This window comes from Prunus mume, linkage group LG5 (genome assembly GCF_029339155.1).
Source record: "Prunus mume cultivar Tortuosa linkage group LG5, ASM2933915v1, whole genome shotgun sequence".
NCBI classification, from domain to species: domain Eukaryota; kingdom Viridiplantae; phylum Streptophyta; class Magnoliopsida; order Rosales; family Rosaceae; genus Prunus; species Prunus mume.
Window position 1 is genome coordinate 7,062,885 of NC_142702.1, and position 15,732 is coordinate 7,078,616.

Consider the following 15,732-nt stretch of genomic DNA (forward strand, 5'->3'; position numbering starts at 1 on the left):
TCATAAAAATTTAAATGTTTCCATTTGATAAAGTTAAATAGTGGTATGTTTGATAAAAAAATAAGCTCCTTGTGCCCCTATAAGATCCCTTTCTACCTCCTCTGAAACAAGTGAGATAGAAACAGTAGTAAACAATTCCAGTCAGAACCCTACCAGTCCTCTGATTCCCAGTCTAGTTCAGCTGGAGTCCAATTTTGTTGGCAAGATAACTGTTGTAATTCAAAATCACTTAGAGTCCTTACTAAGCAAGAAGAGCAAGAAGAGTTATTCATAGAATTAATAAGTAACGTATCAAATCCTGAGCTCAAATCGGAGTACCTAAAGAAACCAAGAAAACGCATTAGCCAAGAAAGTCCTACTCCATCAACTATCCCTAATGAAATAAGTCTAAATACAACAGTAGAAAAGGCTAGGAAGAGAAAAGAAGTCACCCTTCAACACCTACAATCTGAGATAAAAATAGTCAACAGGGAAATCATTGAGTTCAAGCAAATGAGTCATACAGTTGAAACTAAGAATTATGAAATAAAACAGAATTTCATAACTCGTCTAGCAAAGGATGAGTCTGCGTCTAATAGTCAATATGAAAGTCCAACCAATTTTGAAGATGACGCATGAAATTAATGAGAGCAAGCCCTTCAAATTAGTAAAACAAGTGAAGTTTAGAAAGTGGTATTGTACAGTGAAAAGAGTTGTCCACATTTATACGTTTCACAGAGTCGCACTTTTTGATTCAGGAGGCGACCTTAACTGTATTGACGAAGGCCTATTCCCGACAAAGTATTATAAGAAATCCACAGTCTTTAAGTACTGCGTCGGGAAAAGCCTTACAGTTGAATTATGAGATTCCAAAAGCTAAACTTGAAAATAAAATCTGTTTTAATACTGCCTTTGTTTTAGTAAAAAACATCACCGATGAAGTAATATTAGGATTACCCTTTATAGGTTTAGTATATCCGCTCTAGGTTGAACATGATGGTGTTAGTTCTATTTATGTAGGAGAAAGACTCAAATTTGATTTTTTGAACTAAGCTTGAGTTACCTAACTGCAGAATCCTTGGCAATAATATTGTTGCAAAAACAGTTAGTATAATTCAAAACAAAGCTCGATAGTTGAAATCTCTTCCAGATTAAGTTAAGTTTAAAATAAAATAAATTCGAACATTTGAAGAACAAATTGTTTGGGGGTGGTGGAAACCTAATCCGGGCACGGGATATTGGATTGGCACGAGAAGAATTGCGGCTGGGCTAGTGCATATGGGTTGTTCGTGGGGCACGGGCAGAATTGGAAGTTCGTAGGGGCGGCATTGGAAGTTCGAGACGGCGGAATTGGGCGTTAAGTGGCGGGCAGAATGGAAGTTCGTAGCGGGCAGGGTGGAAGTTCGTGGCGGGTAGAATTGGAAGTTCGTGGCCAGGCGGTGGAATTTCGTGGCAGGCGGGTGGAAGTTCGTGGCCGGCGACTGGAAGATTGCGGCGGGTGTGATGGCTGCGGCGGGTGTGATGAATATCGGCCGGGTGTGATGAATAGGCAGCTGGGCACGATTTGGTGCGACCGGAGAAGAAAAATAGGTGAATTTGGGTGAGGAATATCTCCCAAGTAAGTTCTTTTCTTGCCTCAGACTGGTGAGGACTTTAACAATTTATCTCAGTATAAAGAGGTTGTTCTGAGAATGGTTGATGGAATTTAAACTGTTTTTAGGCGAACTGCCTTTTACAAAACTATAACAATAAATACTCATGCTAGAGAGATGAAGATACAGTTGGAACTCCATTTCTGTCGAGATGGAAGGTTACATTACAGGCTGGTCTCTTCGATTTTAGGCTTCCATCTTTCTTTGATTTTTTGGCTTTATTCAGGGCCTAATTTTCACTGGTGTGTCAATTTTAGCCCAAACAGTTGTTTGAAACCAATGTTAGATTTCTTGGTTTTAACATAAGCCACTCCCAAATTCATCAAATTGTGAGTCATCCAATTTGCTGACAAATTCCCTGATCAAATCATTGATCAAATGTCCTGATCAAATCGTATAATGCTTTGTAAATGCCCCAGTGAGGGTTAGGGATATTGTTTCGACTAACTACCCCAAACATTTCTGTCCAGATTGGATGAAAATAATTAATATACGAAAGTAAGTATTACACCGAACCACACAAAACAAAACGGCTACAATGTGGGTGGGGGAAAAGAAATTGATATGGCTGCAACTTCGGCCAAATGAAGGATATTTTGTTATATGCCTGTACAAAACATGTCAAGTACTGAAGGTCAATAACCGCATTGTCAGAAAGGAAACGTGAGTACAGCCCTTCTACTATGGAATACAAGTACTGGCGAATTACGTTACACAAATTAACACCCTGCAACATAGTACAAAATCAGCGCCCTTTGTGGCCATCTGTACACAAAGTCAAAAATGGTGCCATGTAAGGCAAAACATCGCATTCATTTTGGATTGACAAAGCAGCGAAACAGCCTGCAACTTCACGTGACATGCATGTACAGAATCTGTGCTTTGTCAATATGGGTATGAACCTGAAAGGACCACCTGCATAAGAAGGCCAAATGTGCCGAGAGTTAGCATTCATAGAAAGGGAAACTTGAACGTCTTAATAATTGGAGCAATTTTAAGAAGTAATTCTATTGAGATTTCATAAACAACATGATACAAGTTTTGGATGATACACAGTCAGAGTTCAGAACATATGCCATACTTAAATCAGATGCCAGTTGCAAAACATGTACATTACCATCTACGGTGTTGAAATCCCCAATACCCTAAACTTTGATTAACAATAGTCGCCATTCGCATTCATAAAACTTGGAAAATATGCCAACATACTGTAAGTTGTGAAATGAAGACTGAAAGCACAACTCTGTCGTACGACATAATTCAAAGTAGGTAAATAACTAGGCAATTCTGAGGCAGTCCTTAACAGTGAATTCATATGAGTCAGATATGGACTTTACCTCATACATAGGCCTCTCCACGAGAGCCCCGATTGCAAGCTTCAATCGGTAGTAGCCAAACTTGGCTGGGTCAATGGTATTAAAAGAAATGCCAGCACTGAGATACTCAATAAATTTGTGGTCATAATGCCACATGAGTCTGTCCACCCGAGAAGTTAGAAGTGCACATACGACAACATGCACAAAGTGCTTTAAATGAACACACTTACCCATCACTTTGCTTTGAGGAACATCGGAAATTCTGCAAATTGTGAATGGGTTAAACGTTGGCATGTCAATCCCCTTTTTCTTCACCGCTTCAACCTCCGATTTCTCATAAAACCTCATGTCATACAACACCTTTGCAAGCGTCTGGGTAATAGGCTCCATATGTCGGACAAGCATTGTGTTGGAGGTAAAAACGATATCTGAGTCGTAGAGCGGTGGCGATATGTCGACAAAGTCAATTTCTACACCACCCAATGGGACTGTCGAACATTATACGGGAGATAGACCTTGCGGACTTTCGTCCATGCTTGTGCATACCCATGTTGCCATGAACCCCAGACAAAGTGGTGTATATTTCTGAGGTAGTTAGGGGAGGGTCAACATCATTGAAGCAATTTGTTTCCTCGTAACTCGTTTCGCACTTGGCGGTGTAAATGGCTGTAAAAATTGCTGCAAACAAGTGTGAAAGACACGTTACATGAACATGATCCAATGCAGCAAACACAGCCAACAACATTACTCCTACCAATGTAACAAATTGAATGACACATAATATGAATACAATAATACCTGCAGACAAAACTCGGCAGTTGTCCACTCCATTCCAAATACTTGAGGATGAGAGAGTTGTCTTTTGCGTATTAGAAACATGGCCATGTCAAGGTGCTGACATTTCACAACACAACAACGACCTCAATATTAAAAAAATAATGGCCACATACTCAAACTGATCAATTCAGAAATTTTTCGACATAAAGCACGATTCAAAAGTATTACCCTCGAGCTCATCCATGCAGTTTCATCTACAAGTTTGTAAAAAAAATCTGCCCCAACTACAAATGGTTCGAGCTCCAGCTCCGCACTACAAAAAAATAAACTTGCAAAGGTAAATTCAACCATAAAAAAAACTAATGGACACCTTGCATAATATGACAATGACACACACACGAACAATTAGCTACGTAGATATTGTTATTGTACATGACTGCATACATCAAAAAACATGTATATTGGTTTTGCCAAGTTACAATTCCTAACCTGATGTCACTTTTCCAAGCCTTGCAAACTTGTATCATAGCCTTCACATCGTCCATGGCCACGGGTTGTGTTGGATCAAAACGGGCCTCAGGTGTCTGTGCATGAAAACCAGAGTCGGCCTCTTTTTCTGGAGGATCGGTGAATGGACTCAACAATGTTTTCGCGGGCCGCAGTCTGCATCCTTTGCCTTCCGCATCTGGTTTCGAACCGTGGCATTAGCCTCCTTGTCCCCTTCATCACCAACCAGATTTACACTAGTTTCCATGGGAGGCCTCGCCTTCCGTCCCACCCCCTGAATTTCTTTCTTATTCCAATCCTCTAACAAAGTTAACATTGTTTTACAAATAACTCTGTACCCTTCCCTATCTTCCGGACTAGGAATGAGGGGTTCTTCAAGACTAGGAACCTTCACATCTTCCGAAGTAGGAACCTTGTGAGGTTGTTGGTGCACTTGTTTGTTACAAACTGAAGTGTCAATTTCAGCCGACTTCCATCATTGGAAGCCTTCCACAATATCAGCGAGGACTTGGCTTCCCTTTAGCCTTGTATATGCATGGCTACAAAGCTTCCACTCCATCAGCAGGACTTCGCTTCCCTTTCCCTTCCACTCCACCATAGGCTGTTGCTTCCATTTCAGCCCATTCTGTATGCATGGTGGGAAGGCTTCCACTCCATCACCTGCAACTTGTGCGTCCATTTTAGGCCCTGCTGTTGTCGGAGTAGTAAGTTCATTCAAGGGTGACATTTCATTCTGCCCTCCTTCATTCATCTGAGCAGTCCACACTTCCTCATGCCCTTGTCCACCATATAATTTTTTTAACTCCTCCATCTCCAATTTAAAATAATGTTCCACTGAAGCAATTGTTAGGGTCAAATCCCCAATAGCCTTTTTATTTCTGTCACACTCCTTCTCATGCTTCAAACAGTTCTTGTCTACAATAGCTTCCAAGTCACGAACTCTGTTCCTAAGGCCCCGATTTGAACTACGTAGCTTTGCTAACTCATCCTTAGTGCTTTCTAATTGATGCTTCAACCTGCCAAAGTCATTAAAAGACCCTTTGCCCTGCATAAAGTTATAATGCAACAGTTAGAAATCTTACAAAAGCTAAGAAAACTATTTCCACTTCTTTCGTATCGTATTCTCTACATGTTCACAACATTGGAAAAAGGTCATGCTCACCTTAGAAGAGGAGGGAAGGGTAGTTGTTTCCTCAACATCCGCCTCTTTTTCTTCACTAGAAGTGCTGGTTTTGTCTTCGCCCTCATCCCCAAACAATTGAACAATTTCTTCATTGTTCTCATCATCACCCCAACTCCAGTAAGGTTGTTGCTTCTCAATATCAGTCGGCCGGAGAAGTTGCACATCAACCTCGATTTCAAACACATCTAATCAATCAGTGAACTTTTTACTTGTTCCTAATCATAACCTGAGTAATACAAACTGAACTAACCTCAAAGTTTTCATAAACTTGACTCATAACCTCCCGAAAACGGGCCACCGTGTTGCTCCTCCAATGTAATATTCGAGGGATGTGCCTATTGTCTTCATGGACCGTGAAATGCAATGCTTCCAATGCTGGGAAGACTTCAAAAGCCCAAATCTGTTGACAACAATCAAACATCAAAATCTGTACATGTATTTAAATGAACTAAAACATTGTTGGATATGTGTTCACCTGAAGAGCGAAGCCAAACCCCCTTATGATGTACTCTCTGGCTCTACTGCATTCCATTCTTGTCTGCGCTCTCTTCTTCCCACGTTTGTTGGGCTTTTTTCTGTTTTGGGGCACCTTCACTCGTTGGTAATCAGGAGAAACTGCCCTCAAAAGTGAAGCATTTGTCATCGCATATGACACGGCACCCCATGGATACTTGTCAAACTCTTCTAAGTCTTCGGCCAACTTCAAATAGCGCATGTCAATAAGCACATGCTTTTCAGTACCCAATAGCACAAAAATGGCAAAATAGACCATTCCAAGCTTTAACGCATCGTCATCATCTGTGCACTCAATGAAGGCAGTGTGTAGGTCCAAAAGGGTGGGAGGTTTATTGCTACTTGAAGTATTTAGCTTCAAGGCGAGTTTTCATTTGTCGCCTTGGAATGAAAGGGAGCTTTCCGAACCTTAGGCCCGTGATGAGGCAAAAGTGTTGGGCTGTGAATTGTATCAACTTATTACCCACAATGAATTTTATCCGTTCACCTGTGTAACTGTCTTAGGATCAGCTTTCCTCATCAACAGCCCGTGGACAACTTGTGAATTCCACTTCAGGTCCTCTATCAGTAATAGATGACCAAAACAACTCCCCTCGAACCTCTGTAACTGCTGCGTATTGAACTTCGCCTTTATTGTTGTAATGGCGGTCCTTGCGTGTGAAAGGGCAAATGGCTTTCCTTCGTACTTCTCATCCTCAGGAATCATAAGCTTTGCTTTACAAGCCATTCTAGAGTTCCTTGCACAACAACATCATACATATGGATCATTGGTTACCCATATTTCATACGTACATTACTCAAACTAATACTTTCAAGTCATTTAATATATGTATATACATATGACAAAACCAGAATTGTTTTGAAGCCTCTTTTCTACTCTCCAACTCTCTCCACACTCTGCTGTTATCTACATTCCCTTCTACAAAATCTATATTCAATTCCATCCAAAAACCAAATACCACCCAAGTGTGAAAACAAGTTCATGAACCACGGATCCACTTCATACAGGGTTTTGGCGAAATGGCTACAACAATTACTCCAAATGCATCAATGCGTACTAAAATCTACTCATTACCATAGTCATATACATGTCTACTCATGGAACATCAGTATTGGCAGTTATGGACTCTGTGTACAAACTAGACACGTCAAAATGTTACTGCAGCTGCAACTGCTAAACATAGCTGGATGAACATGAAATTTCTAAACAGATACTAAAGCCCAAGAAAATACCATTTTCAGACATATATGACAAGCTGCAAGCAAGGACTAAGAACAAAATTTAGCAGGTTTTATAGCACAGGGAAAAGAAACATCCCACGCCAACTTACATTAGTATTTCAAATTCACATAATTAACCATTAAGACTGGAAGGGTGCAAAACTATGCTACTAGGTGCTGAAACAGCAATGATACCAACAAATTTACTCATGCATTATTACTCAACAGCTAATTTAGGGCCTACTGAGGTAAACCTGTGTTATAATGGAATAGCCATTGCCACCAGAATAAATTCCCACACTAATTATGCATCATCAAATGGAAGTGAAAACACGCATCACAAACGAACCAATCCCAGATGACAAATACCAACTTAAGGCACTTCATCGTCCACAGAGCAAAATCAATACACCAATACAAGTTTCATCCAAGCATGAAATAATTCACAGTTAAAATACATTATTATTGCAATCTCTGTAATTACTAAACTTCACAACATCAGTCACAGGTTACTGAAATTATCCTTCTCAAATGAAAACCATACAAATGCACAAACTAGTCAATAACAAATACATAACCAACCTTAAATCACTCGTTTTGTGCACAGAACCGAATTGGAAATCCGAGCAACACCTACAAAAAATCACGATTTTTGTCTCACGAGTTGAGCGGGAGGAGGAAGTATGTGAACTAAGTGCGGGCAACCGAAACCGAGTTTAGGGTTTTTTGAGGCCCTGAAGGAAGCAGAGGAGAAGAGAAAGACTTCGATTCAAGACATGAAAAGAGAGGGAACTGAGAAATCGTTTAAGGGAGTGTTAGGTCGCCAATCCATGGCCAATAACTCCCCAATAGATATGTTTTTATATGGAGGGCACTTCGGTCATTTCACGTCCCCAAGTGATTATATTAGAATACAATTTGTAGCCTGATTATTTGAGCACACTATTTCTGATTTGTGATTATACCAGCTTATTTCCCAACAATGAATGCAAATCTTCCATAGCTGCCCCCAACCAGCTGGTTCGAAATGGACTGAAAATGGGCGCCTTCTACTGAGGCGAAAGGGGCAAAAGAGCAGAAGAAGATGTTGATTGAGGCAGTTTCGTCAATTCTTTGTTATGAAGAAAAACAAAACAAAAACAATAGCAAAATGAGGGGCATTTCCGTCATTATACTGTGCTTAGGAACAGTGTTTAGTTGGATTGAGCTTTTGTATATATATAATTTCTATGTGTTTAAACTGTGAGAGCAGGTGATCGAAGATAATGGAAGTGTAACATGCTTCTGAAGGTGCAAGAATAATGAAGGTATCCTAAGTCTGAATCAGATGGAGCTACACCACTGTTAATACATGAGTGTGTACACATGCTTTCGTTGGTCCTAATTAATACCAACCATAGTCACTTGGTGTTGCTGTGTTACAATTCCATTCCCTAGTCTTTGTCTCATTACTCCCCACTCTCTACATGTAATTTGCTGGAATTGTTAAGGCCTTTCTGATATCAATTGACTTTCCCCATGTACTAACTCCGATCTTTTAAGCTATGAAGTTTAGGACATACATGTACTAGATGTGCAGAAAACTTAGTAATAAGTGAACACAGTGACTTAAGAGTGGCCATGTATTGTTAACTTCATTTTCCACAGGGTAGAGTTGATTTGTCAACACGGAAATGAGATTTTATTTGTCTTAACTTGTGGAATAATGTTGCCGGTGGAAAAAGAAAAGTCATTATTAGGAGGATAAGGTTTATATCAATTCTGCGGCTTTCAAAAAGATGTATAAAAAAAACTGATTGGGAGTATGATTAGATGTTCAAGGTGCAGAGAAAAGTTGAGTATTTCCTCAGAGATGAAAATTTCTTTCTTCATCCTGTTGTTCATGGTAGGCTTCAAAGTTAATATTGGAGCGTGCCAAAATGAGTGCTCAGAAGAATTACGCTGTGGAGACTCCGGTCCACCTATCAAATTCCCTTTTCGACTCAAAGACGCTCCTGATCACTGTGGCTACCCCGGATTTGATTTATCCTGCAATGGAAGCAACAATACGGTGCTTGAGCTGCCAATTTCAGTGAAGTTCACCGTCACTCATATCAACTACAAATCTCAGGTAATTCAAGTGGCTGATCCAGATGGTTGTGTTCTCAGGCAGCTACACAAACTTAATCTGTCTGCCTCTGCTTTCCAATTCAAAGGGGGTGGGTACCAATATGACTATACTTTATTCAATTGTTCACCAGCAGATAGAGATTTATATTATCAAATTCCCTGCCTTAGTGGGACTAGCCACCAAATGTTGGCTATAGATTCATCTTTGTCCATCGACGAAGTTCCCATTTCGTCTTGTACCAAACTGTATAACCTTCCACCTGTTCCACTTGATATATTATTCGAGTCAGAACATGTTCTTCGTTTGGAATGGTTCAAACCAGAATGTAAACATTGTGAGAGGAAAGGTGGAAAATGTAAATTGAAGAACAACAATGACACTGAATCAGAAACGGAGTGCTTCAAAGTGGGCAAACAAGGTATAGTCTTTCATCCATATCACTATACTAGTCAGGCATCACCCCTTTGCTCCCCATCAAGAATTTATGCAATTAAATATCTTATGTTGCATTAGCTACCATGAATTAGATAGGAAATGCAAAAAAATAAAGAAAGAAGAACGAAATTTCTGGCATATAGACTGTAATGCATCATATAACATAAAGATAACCAAGAATATGATTTTTCTGCAAAATAAAATACAATAATGATTGAACGATTTTGGGGACATGAGAATCTAATGGCATTAAATCTTTTACAGGTGCCTCAACAAAGCTAGTGGTTATAGGTGAGCCATGCATGCCCTTTGTCCTCTGTTTTCTTTTTTTCTTTTTTCTTTTTTTTCCAAAATCTCTTTTTCTCTATAAAGATAGAGGTTCTTGACGGAATATACAATCTGTAGGTGTGATCCTGGGTTCATTTTTATTTGTGGTGGCACTTGTTTCTCTCCATCGGTTGTACACTTTTGACAGAAAACAAACCATGATTGAAGAATTTTTGGAAAATTACAGAGCTCTCAAGCCCACAAGGTACTCTTATGCTGATATAAAGAGGATCACCAATACGTAGAGACAAGCTGGGACAGGGGACCTTTGGAACAGTGTACAAAGGAAAGCTTTCCAATGAGATCTTTGTTGCTGTAAAGATCCTCAACAATTCCAAAGGAAATGGGGAAGAGTTTATCAATGAAGTGGGAACATTGGGTCGAATCCACTACGTCAACGTGGTTCGATTAGTTGGCTATTGTGCTGATGGATTTAGACGAGCTTTGGTTTATGAATTTGCACCAAACGGTTCACTGCAGAATTTTATAACATCAGCAGACAGCAACAACCATTTCCTTGGTTGGGAGAAGCTGCAATATATTGCTCTCAGCGTAGCCAAAGGAATTGAGTACCTTCACAACGGATGTGACCAACGAATCCTTCATTTTGATATCAAACCTCACAATGTTCTTTTGGATGAAAACTTCAATCCAAAAATCTCTGATTTTGGTCTTTCCAAGTTGTGCGCCAACGATCAAAGTGCAGTTTCCTTGACAACTGCTAGGGGCACCATGGGTTACATCGCACCTGAAGTCTTCTCTAGGAACTTCGGTAACGTGTCCTACAAGTCAGATGTGTACAGTTTTGGAATGTTGTTACTTGAAATGGTTGGAGGCAGGAAAAATGTTCAGGTCACAGACGCGAACAGCAGCCAAGTTTATTTCCCTGAATGGATCTATAATCTTCTAGATCAAGGAGAAGACATCCGCATCCACGTTGAGCAAGAGACTGATGCTAAAATCGCAAAGAAACTCGCAATTGTGGGGCTATGGTGCATCCAGTGGTACCCGGTAGATCGTCCTTCCATGAAAGCTGTAGTTCAAATGTTGGAAGGAGAAGACAATGTAAGAATGCCTCCTAATCCTTTCTCATCGACTGCTTCAGCAAGAGACAGTGTTACAATGCCTGCAAAACGCCCCCGCCAAGAGTTACCTGTAATATCCGAATTAGATTGACGAAGTTAGAATGATTAGTCAGAAGTGCAATTGTTTTTGTAACTTGTGATTAATATCAAATAAACTAGGCGTCGGGGAATGAACTGATGAGAAAGTAGTGTTAGATAATGAAAAGTAGTGTAGTCTGTACTGCCTAATTGTTCTTCTTCGTTGGTCATCTATTTTTATTTTTCTTTTATTTTGTCAAATTTTTTACTGAATTGTACAGATTTTGATGACTGAAATCAGGTTTGGCCCACAGGGTGTGCAGGTTGGGCAATGAGGAGTTAAAGTGAGGAGGTTATTTGAGGAGACCGATCCGACCGTCAAAACATTTAAAATATTTAAGTCACATGATTTCTTTACATTTGTTGATGGTGAGATTTGACCTCCTCAAATAACCTCCTCACTTTAAGCCCTCATTATAGCCTTTCCGGTGCAGGTTAAGGCGATGGCACAAGGCCCCAAAAAAATGGGGCCTCTTACACACTTCCAGTCCAATAAGTATATTAACCAAAAAAGCCTTTTTATGTGTGAAACTTAGGGGTGGTTGCGGTTCGGTAACCACAAATTTTTATTCAAACCGCAAACCGACCGACTATTTGCGGTTTGGTGATTTTGAAACCGCAAACCGACCGCGTTTTGCGGTTTAAAACCGCGAGTTCTCAAGCATTCACAAAAATATAAATTCACAACCTAAATAAATAAATACACAACCTCAATTTCTCAAACATATATAAATTCACAATCTCATCAACTTCTCAAGCATTCACAACCTAAGAAAATTAAAGTTACAATTCCAAGCATTCCAATTAAAGTTAAACTTCTCAAGCATTCCAATTCCAAATCCTTTAAAGTTATAAACCAAAAGGAAAATGTAAAACAAAATGAATTAAAGTTACAACAAAAAAGAAAAATTCAATTCAAAGTTAATTAAAGTTACAAACTAAAAGGAAAATGCAATGCACCAATGTTACAAACTAAAGTTACAAACTCAAGTGTTGGTGGTGAGTGGATTTGAAGAACCCCGTTGTGTTGTTTGAGCACCAATGTTATTTACAAATAAAACAACATAGTGTAGTACATTTTATTATAAGAAGAAGCATAAATAACATTAGTATAAATAAACTAATTACTTACAAGTTATCATATGTTCCATTTCCTTGTAAAATTCAACTTCATTATCCGTGTGGCTATACTTTGCGGTTTGCGGTAACCGCAAGTTTTGAAAATCAAATACAGCAGCAACCGCAAAATGCGGTTCGGTTTACCGCGATTATGCGGTTTCATTCTGGTAAATTGTCGGTTGGTTTTTGCGGTTTTTCGGTTTAAAATGTCACCCCTAGTGAAACTAATGTTTTTTGGGCTTTAGTTTGAATCTTTTTTGAATCTTTTTCTTTATCTTTCATACAATGGGCCTTTTTAAAATAAAAAAATAAAAAAAAATACTTAAATTAACCTATTTACCACCTAAGTTTGAATATTTTTATTATAATTTTTGTTCAATATGAGGTAAGTGTTAAACAAAACAAGCCACATTTTTCATTTTTGCCCAAGACCTCTAAAATCAATGGGCCAACCCTGACTGAAAAGCTGTGCATGAAAAATGGAGATTTTAGATATAAGTTTCGAATTTTTCAGATTTTCTTTGAGTGAAAGTTTTTGATAGTTGTAATTGATGGTAGAAAATCGGGAGATTAGGTTTTATTTTTTGAGAAACGTATATTTGCATGCAAATGGGTCAATGTCCTTTAATTCTGTCCCCACATCTGAAAGGCTGTATCCAAACGAAATTGAACCACTACTTCTGCAGTATTCTACAAGTTAGAAAATCAATTCTGCCAACTGGCACGCAATGCTCCTGTGGCAGCTTTTCACAGTATTACTATTATATAAAGTCCACATATCACAAGCAATACTCAACGTTTGGAAGCTCTCTCTCCCATGGCTGCAGGAAGAGTAGCTTCTCCATCACAATTATTCATAGCCCTCCTCTTAGTTCTTAGCTTATGCTGTTTGAGTTGCAATGCTAAGGATGATTATCGTCAACAGTGTGAACCTTCATGGTGCGGCAAACATAACATAAGCGACCCTTTCCGACTAAAACAAGATCCAGAGAAGTGCGGTGACTCAAGGTATGAGCTGTCTTGTGAGAAGAACAACCTTACAGTATTATACTTGTATTCTGGAAAATACTATGTGCAGGCAATCAATTATAATAACTACACCATCCGAGTTGTGGATGCCAATCTTCACAAGGGTAACTGCTCTTCAGTTCCCTATTATTCATTGTCAGCGTCTAACTTCAGTTACGAGGATCCGTATCAGGCTCGTCAATTGAGAGGTAAAAGTTGGGACAAAAGTTCTTTAGAACTGTCAAAGCCTATAATATTTCTGACCTGTGAAACCCCGGTGAATTCGCCTCTCTATGTGGATACTGCTCCTTGTATTGGTGCTGTGAGTAGTTCCAATTCCAATGGGCATTCATATGTTAGTGTTGGACGATTAAATGCGTCAGACTTGATTGAGTTTTGTCGCATAGAGCTTATGTTAATGACATCGTCGCAGCTTACAAAGAACAATTCCTACATAGACATCCACAATGAGATGATCTATGGCTTTGAACTTACATGGATGCGGTGGCGTTACCGTAGAGGTCAAAGCTGGTTTACATGCTACGTCGACAGTGATACCAACAAAGTTAATTGCTCTCATGAATGCTATGCTTTATACTGTGGTAAGTATGTCAAAGATTTCTTCATTTGTTTTCTTCTGGTAACATAACTGTAGGCACATGTTCTGTTTTTTAACATGTCAAGATTCTAAAGTTCAAACTTGATGAAAACTTTTGACTTTGATGATGCAGGCTTCATCGGATATCTATACGGTGAGGACTCTCAATCCTATATTGTTTTCAATTTCTTCCAGTCTAAGCTGCATTTGTTATTATTAATAATTATTATTCGCTCTGTTTCTTGCAGAATTCAGTTACTTCCTTGCGTTGCTTGGTGAGTTTCATCTCAATTTATTTTTTCATCTCAATTATTATCCTCAGCAAATAAAAATTACTCTTTCCAGGAAAGAAAATTCATGCAGTGTTAAACAATTGGTCTCTAGTATTCAATTACATATACATTCTGGTTGTAGCAGCAACACTTATTTCCATGATTCATTTCGACACTTCCTTACAGGACTACCACTTGGAGCTAGGGCTATACTTGGGGCTCCGTGTCTGATTGCGCTTTTAATTTATAAATTCAAGAGGCGGCACTTATCAATGTATGGAAATATTGAAGAATTCTTACAAAGTCACAACAACCTCATGCCAATAAGGTACTCCTACTCAAATATCAGGAAAATGACCAAGGGATTTAAGGACAAATTGGGTGAAGGAGGTTATGGTTCTGTATACAAAGGGAAGCTCCGAAGCGGCCGCCTTGTAGCAATTAAGATGCTGGGTAAGTCCAAAACAAATGGGCAAGATTTTATCAATGAAGTTGCTACAATTGGAAGGATTCATCATGTAAATGTGGTGCAACTAATTGGCTATTGTGTTGAGGGATCGAAGCGTGCTCTTGTATACGAGTTCATGTCAAATGGGTCTCTAGATAAACACATATTTTCTAAAGAAGGACCATCAACCTTAAAGTACAAGAAAGCATTTGAAATTTCACTTGGAGTTGCTCGTGGTATTGACTATCTTCATCAAGGATGTGAGATGCAAATTTTTCATTTTGATATCAAGCCTCACAATATTCTTCTTAATGAGACTTTTGTTCCAAAGGTTTCTGACTTTGGGCTTGCAAGATTATGTCCATTAGATGAGAGCAGTTTAACTTTGACTGCAGCAAGAGGAACCATCGGATACATAGCTCCAGAGTTGTTTTACAAAAATATAGGAGGAGTGTCAAACAAAGCTGACATCTACAGTTTCGGAATGCTGTTGATGGAAATAGCAGGAAAAAGAAAGAATCTAAATGCAGTTGCAGCTCATTCAAGCCAAATATACTTTCCTTCATGGGTTTATGACCAATTCAGTGAAGGAAAGGACATAGAGATAGAAGATGCCACTGAGGAGGAAATGAAAATAACAAAGAAGATGCTTATAGTGGCATTATGGTGTATACAAATGAAAATAACAAAGGAAATGAATATATTTCTGTCATGATTTGTAAACTTGTTTTCAACAGTTTTTGGTCCTTCCTCCTTTAAATTGAAGTGTAACGTGTCCCACTCTTCAGTATGCACTTGCTGTTGATGGAATTTTTATTTTCTGAACGTTTTAATGGATTGTAAACTTCATTTACTACAGGGTAGAGTTGATTTGTCAACTTCATTCATTCAAGGTATTGCCTTTCATGCGTATCACTAAACTAGTCAAGCTTCACCTACCAACAACCAAACATTACATACAGATAATCAACATTCTGAGAAATTTCTGCAAAACAAATATACAATGATTTAATGATTTTGTGGACATGAGAAACTGATGGCATTCAAGTTTCCAGCTTCGACGAAATCCCATTGCTTGATGACCATTGACCGCGGTGTCCTCAC

The 15,732-nt window shown here is 39.0% G+C and overlaps 1 protein-coding gene, 1 long non-coding RNA gene and 1 pseudogene across 3 annotated transcripts; 2 read left to right on the top strand and 1 right to left on the bottom strand.

The window, feature by feature from the left end:
• Positions 1-3,747: 3,747 nt before the first annotated feature.
• On the bottom strand, positions 3,748-4,325 carry LOC148916762 (uncharacterized). Its single transcript, XR_016127243.1, has 3 exons — positions 4,214-4,325; positions 3,953-4,037; positions 3,748-3,841 (listed from the first exon to the last, which is right to left on the bottom strand). It is a non-coding gene; the product is annotated as an uncharacterized LOC148916762 (long non-coding RNA).
• Positions 4,326-8,926: 4,601 nt separating this feature from the next.
• On the top strand, positions 8,927-11,384 carry LOC148916763 (rust resistance kinase Lr10-like; annotated as a pseudogene). Its single transcript, XR_016127237.1, has 3 exons — positions 8,927-9,676; positions 9,958-9,984; positions 10,099-11,384. The product of XR_016127237.1 is annotated as a rust resistance kinase Lr10-like (transcript).
• A 1,678-nt stretch (positions 11,385-13,062) lies between these two features.
• Positions 13,063-15,481, top strand: LOC148916764 (LEAF RUST 10 DISEASE-RESISTANCE LOCUS RECEPTOR-LIKE PROTEIN KINASE-like 2.1). Its single transcript, XM_089053004.1, has 4 exons — positions 13,063-13,912; positions 14,042-14,062; positions 14,157-14,183; positions 14,367-15,481. The coding sequence occupies exons 1-4, from the start codon at positions 13,120-13,122 to the stop codon at positions 15,341-15,343; spliced, it is 1,818 nt and encodes a 605-aa protein (XP_088909130.1). The 5' UTR covers positions 13,063-13,119; the 3' UTR covers positions 15,344-15,481.
• The last annotated feature ends 251 nt before the right edge of the window (positions 15,482-15,732 follow it).

What these genes read in the sequence shown, in the direction of transcription:
- LOC148916764 (XM_089053004.1), top strand. Translation starts at nt 13,120, where the DNA reads ATGGCTGCAGGAAGAGTAGCTTCTCCATCACAATTATTCATAGCCCTC. An exon ending in CTTCATCGGATATCTATACG is followed by an intron (nt 14,063 to 14,156) that starts GTGAGGACTCTC and finishes TGTTTCTTGCAG; the next exon opens with AATTCAGTTACTTCCTTGCG. An exon ending in TTACTTCCTTGCGTTGCTTG is followed by an intron (nt 14,184 to 14,366) that starts GTGAGTTTCATC and finishes ACTTCCTTACAG; the next exon opens with GACTACCACTTGGAGCTAGG.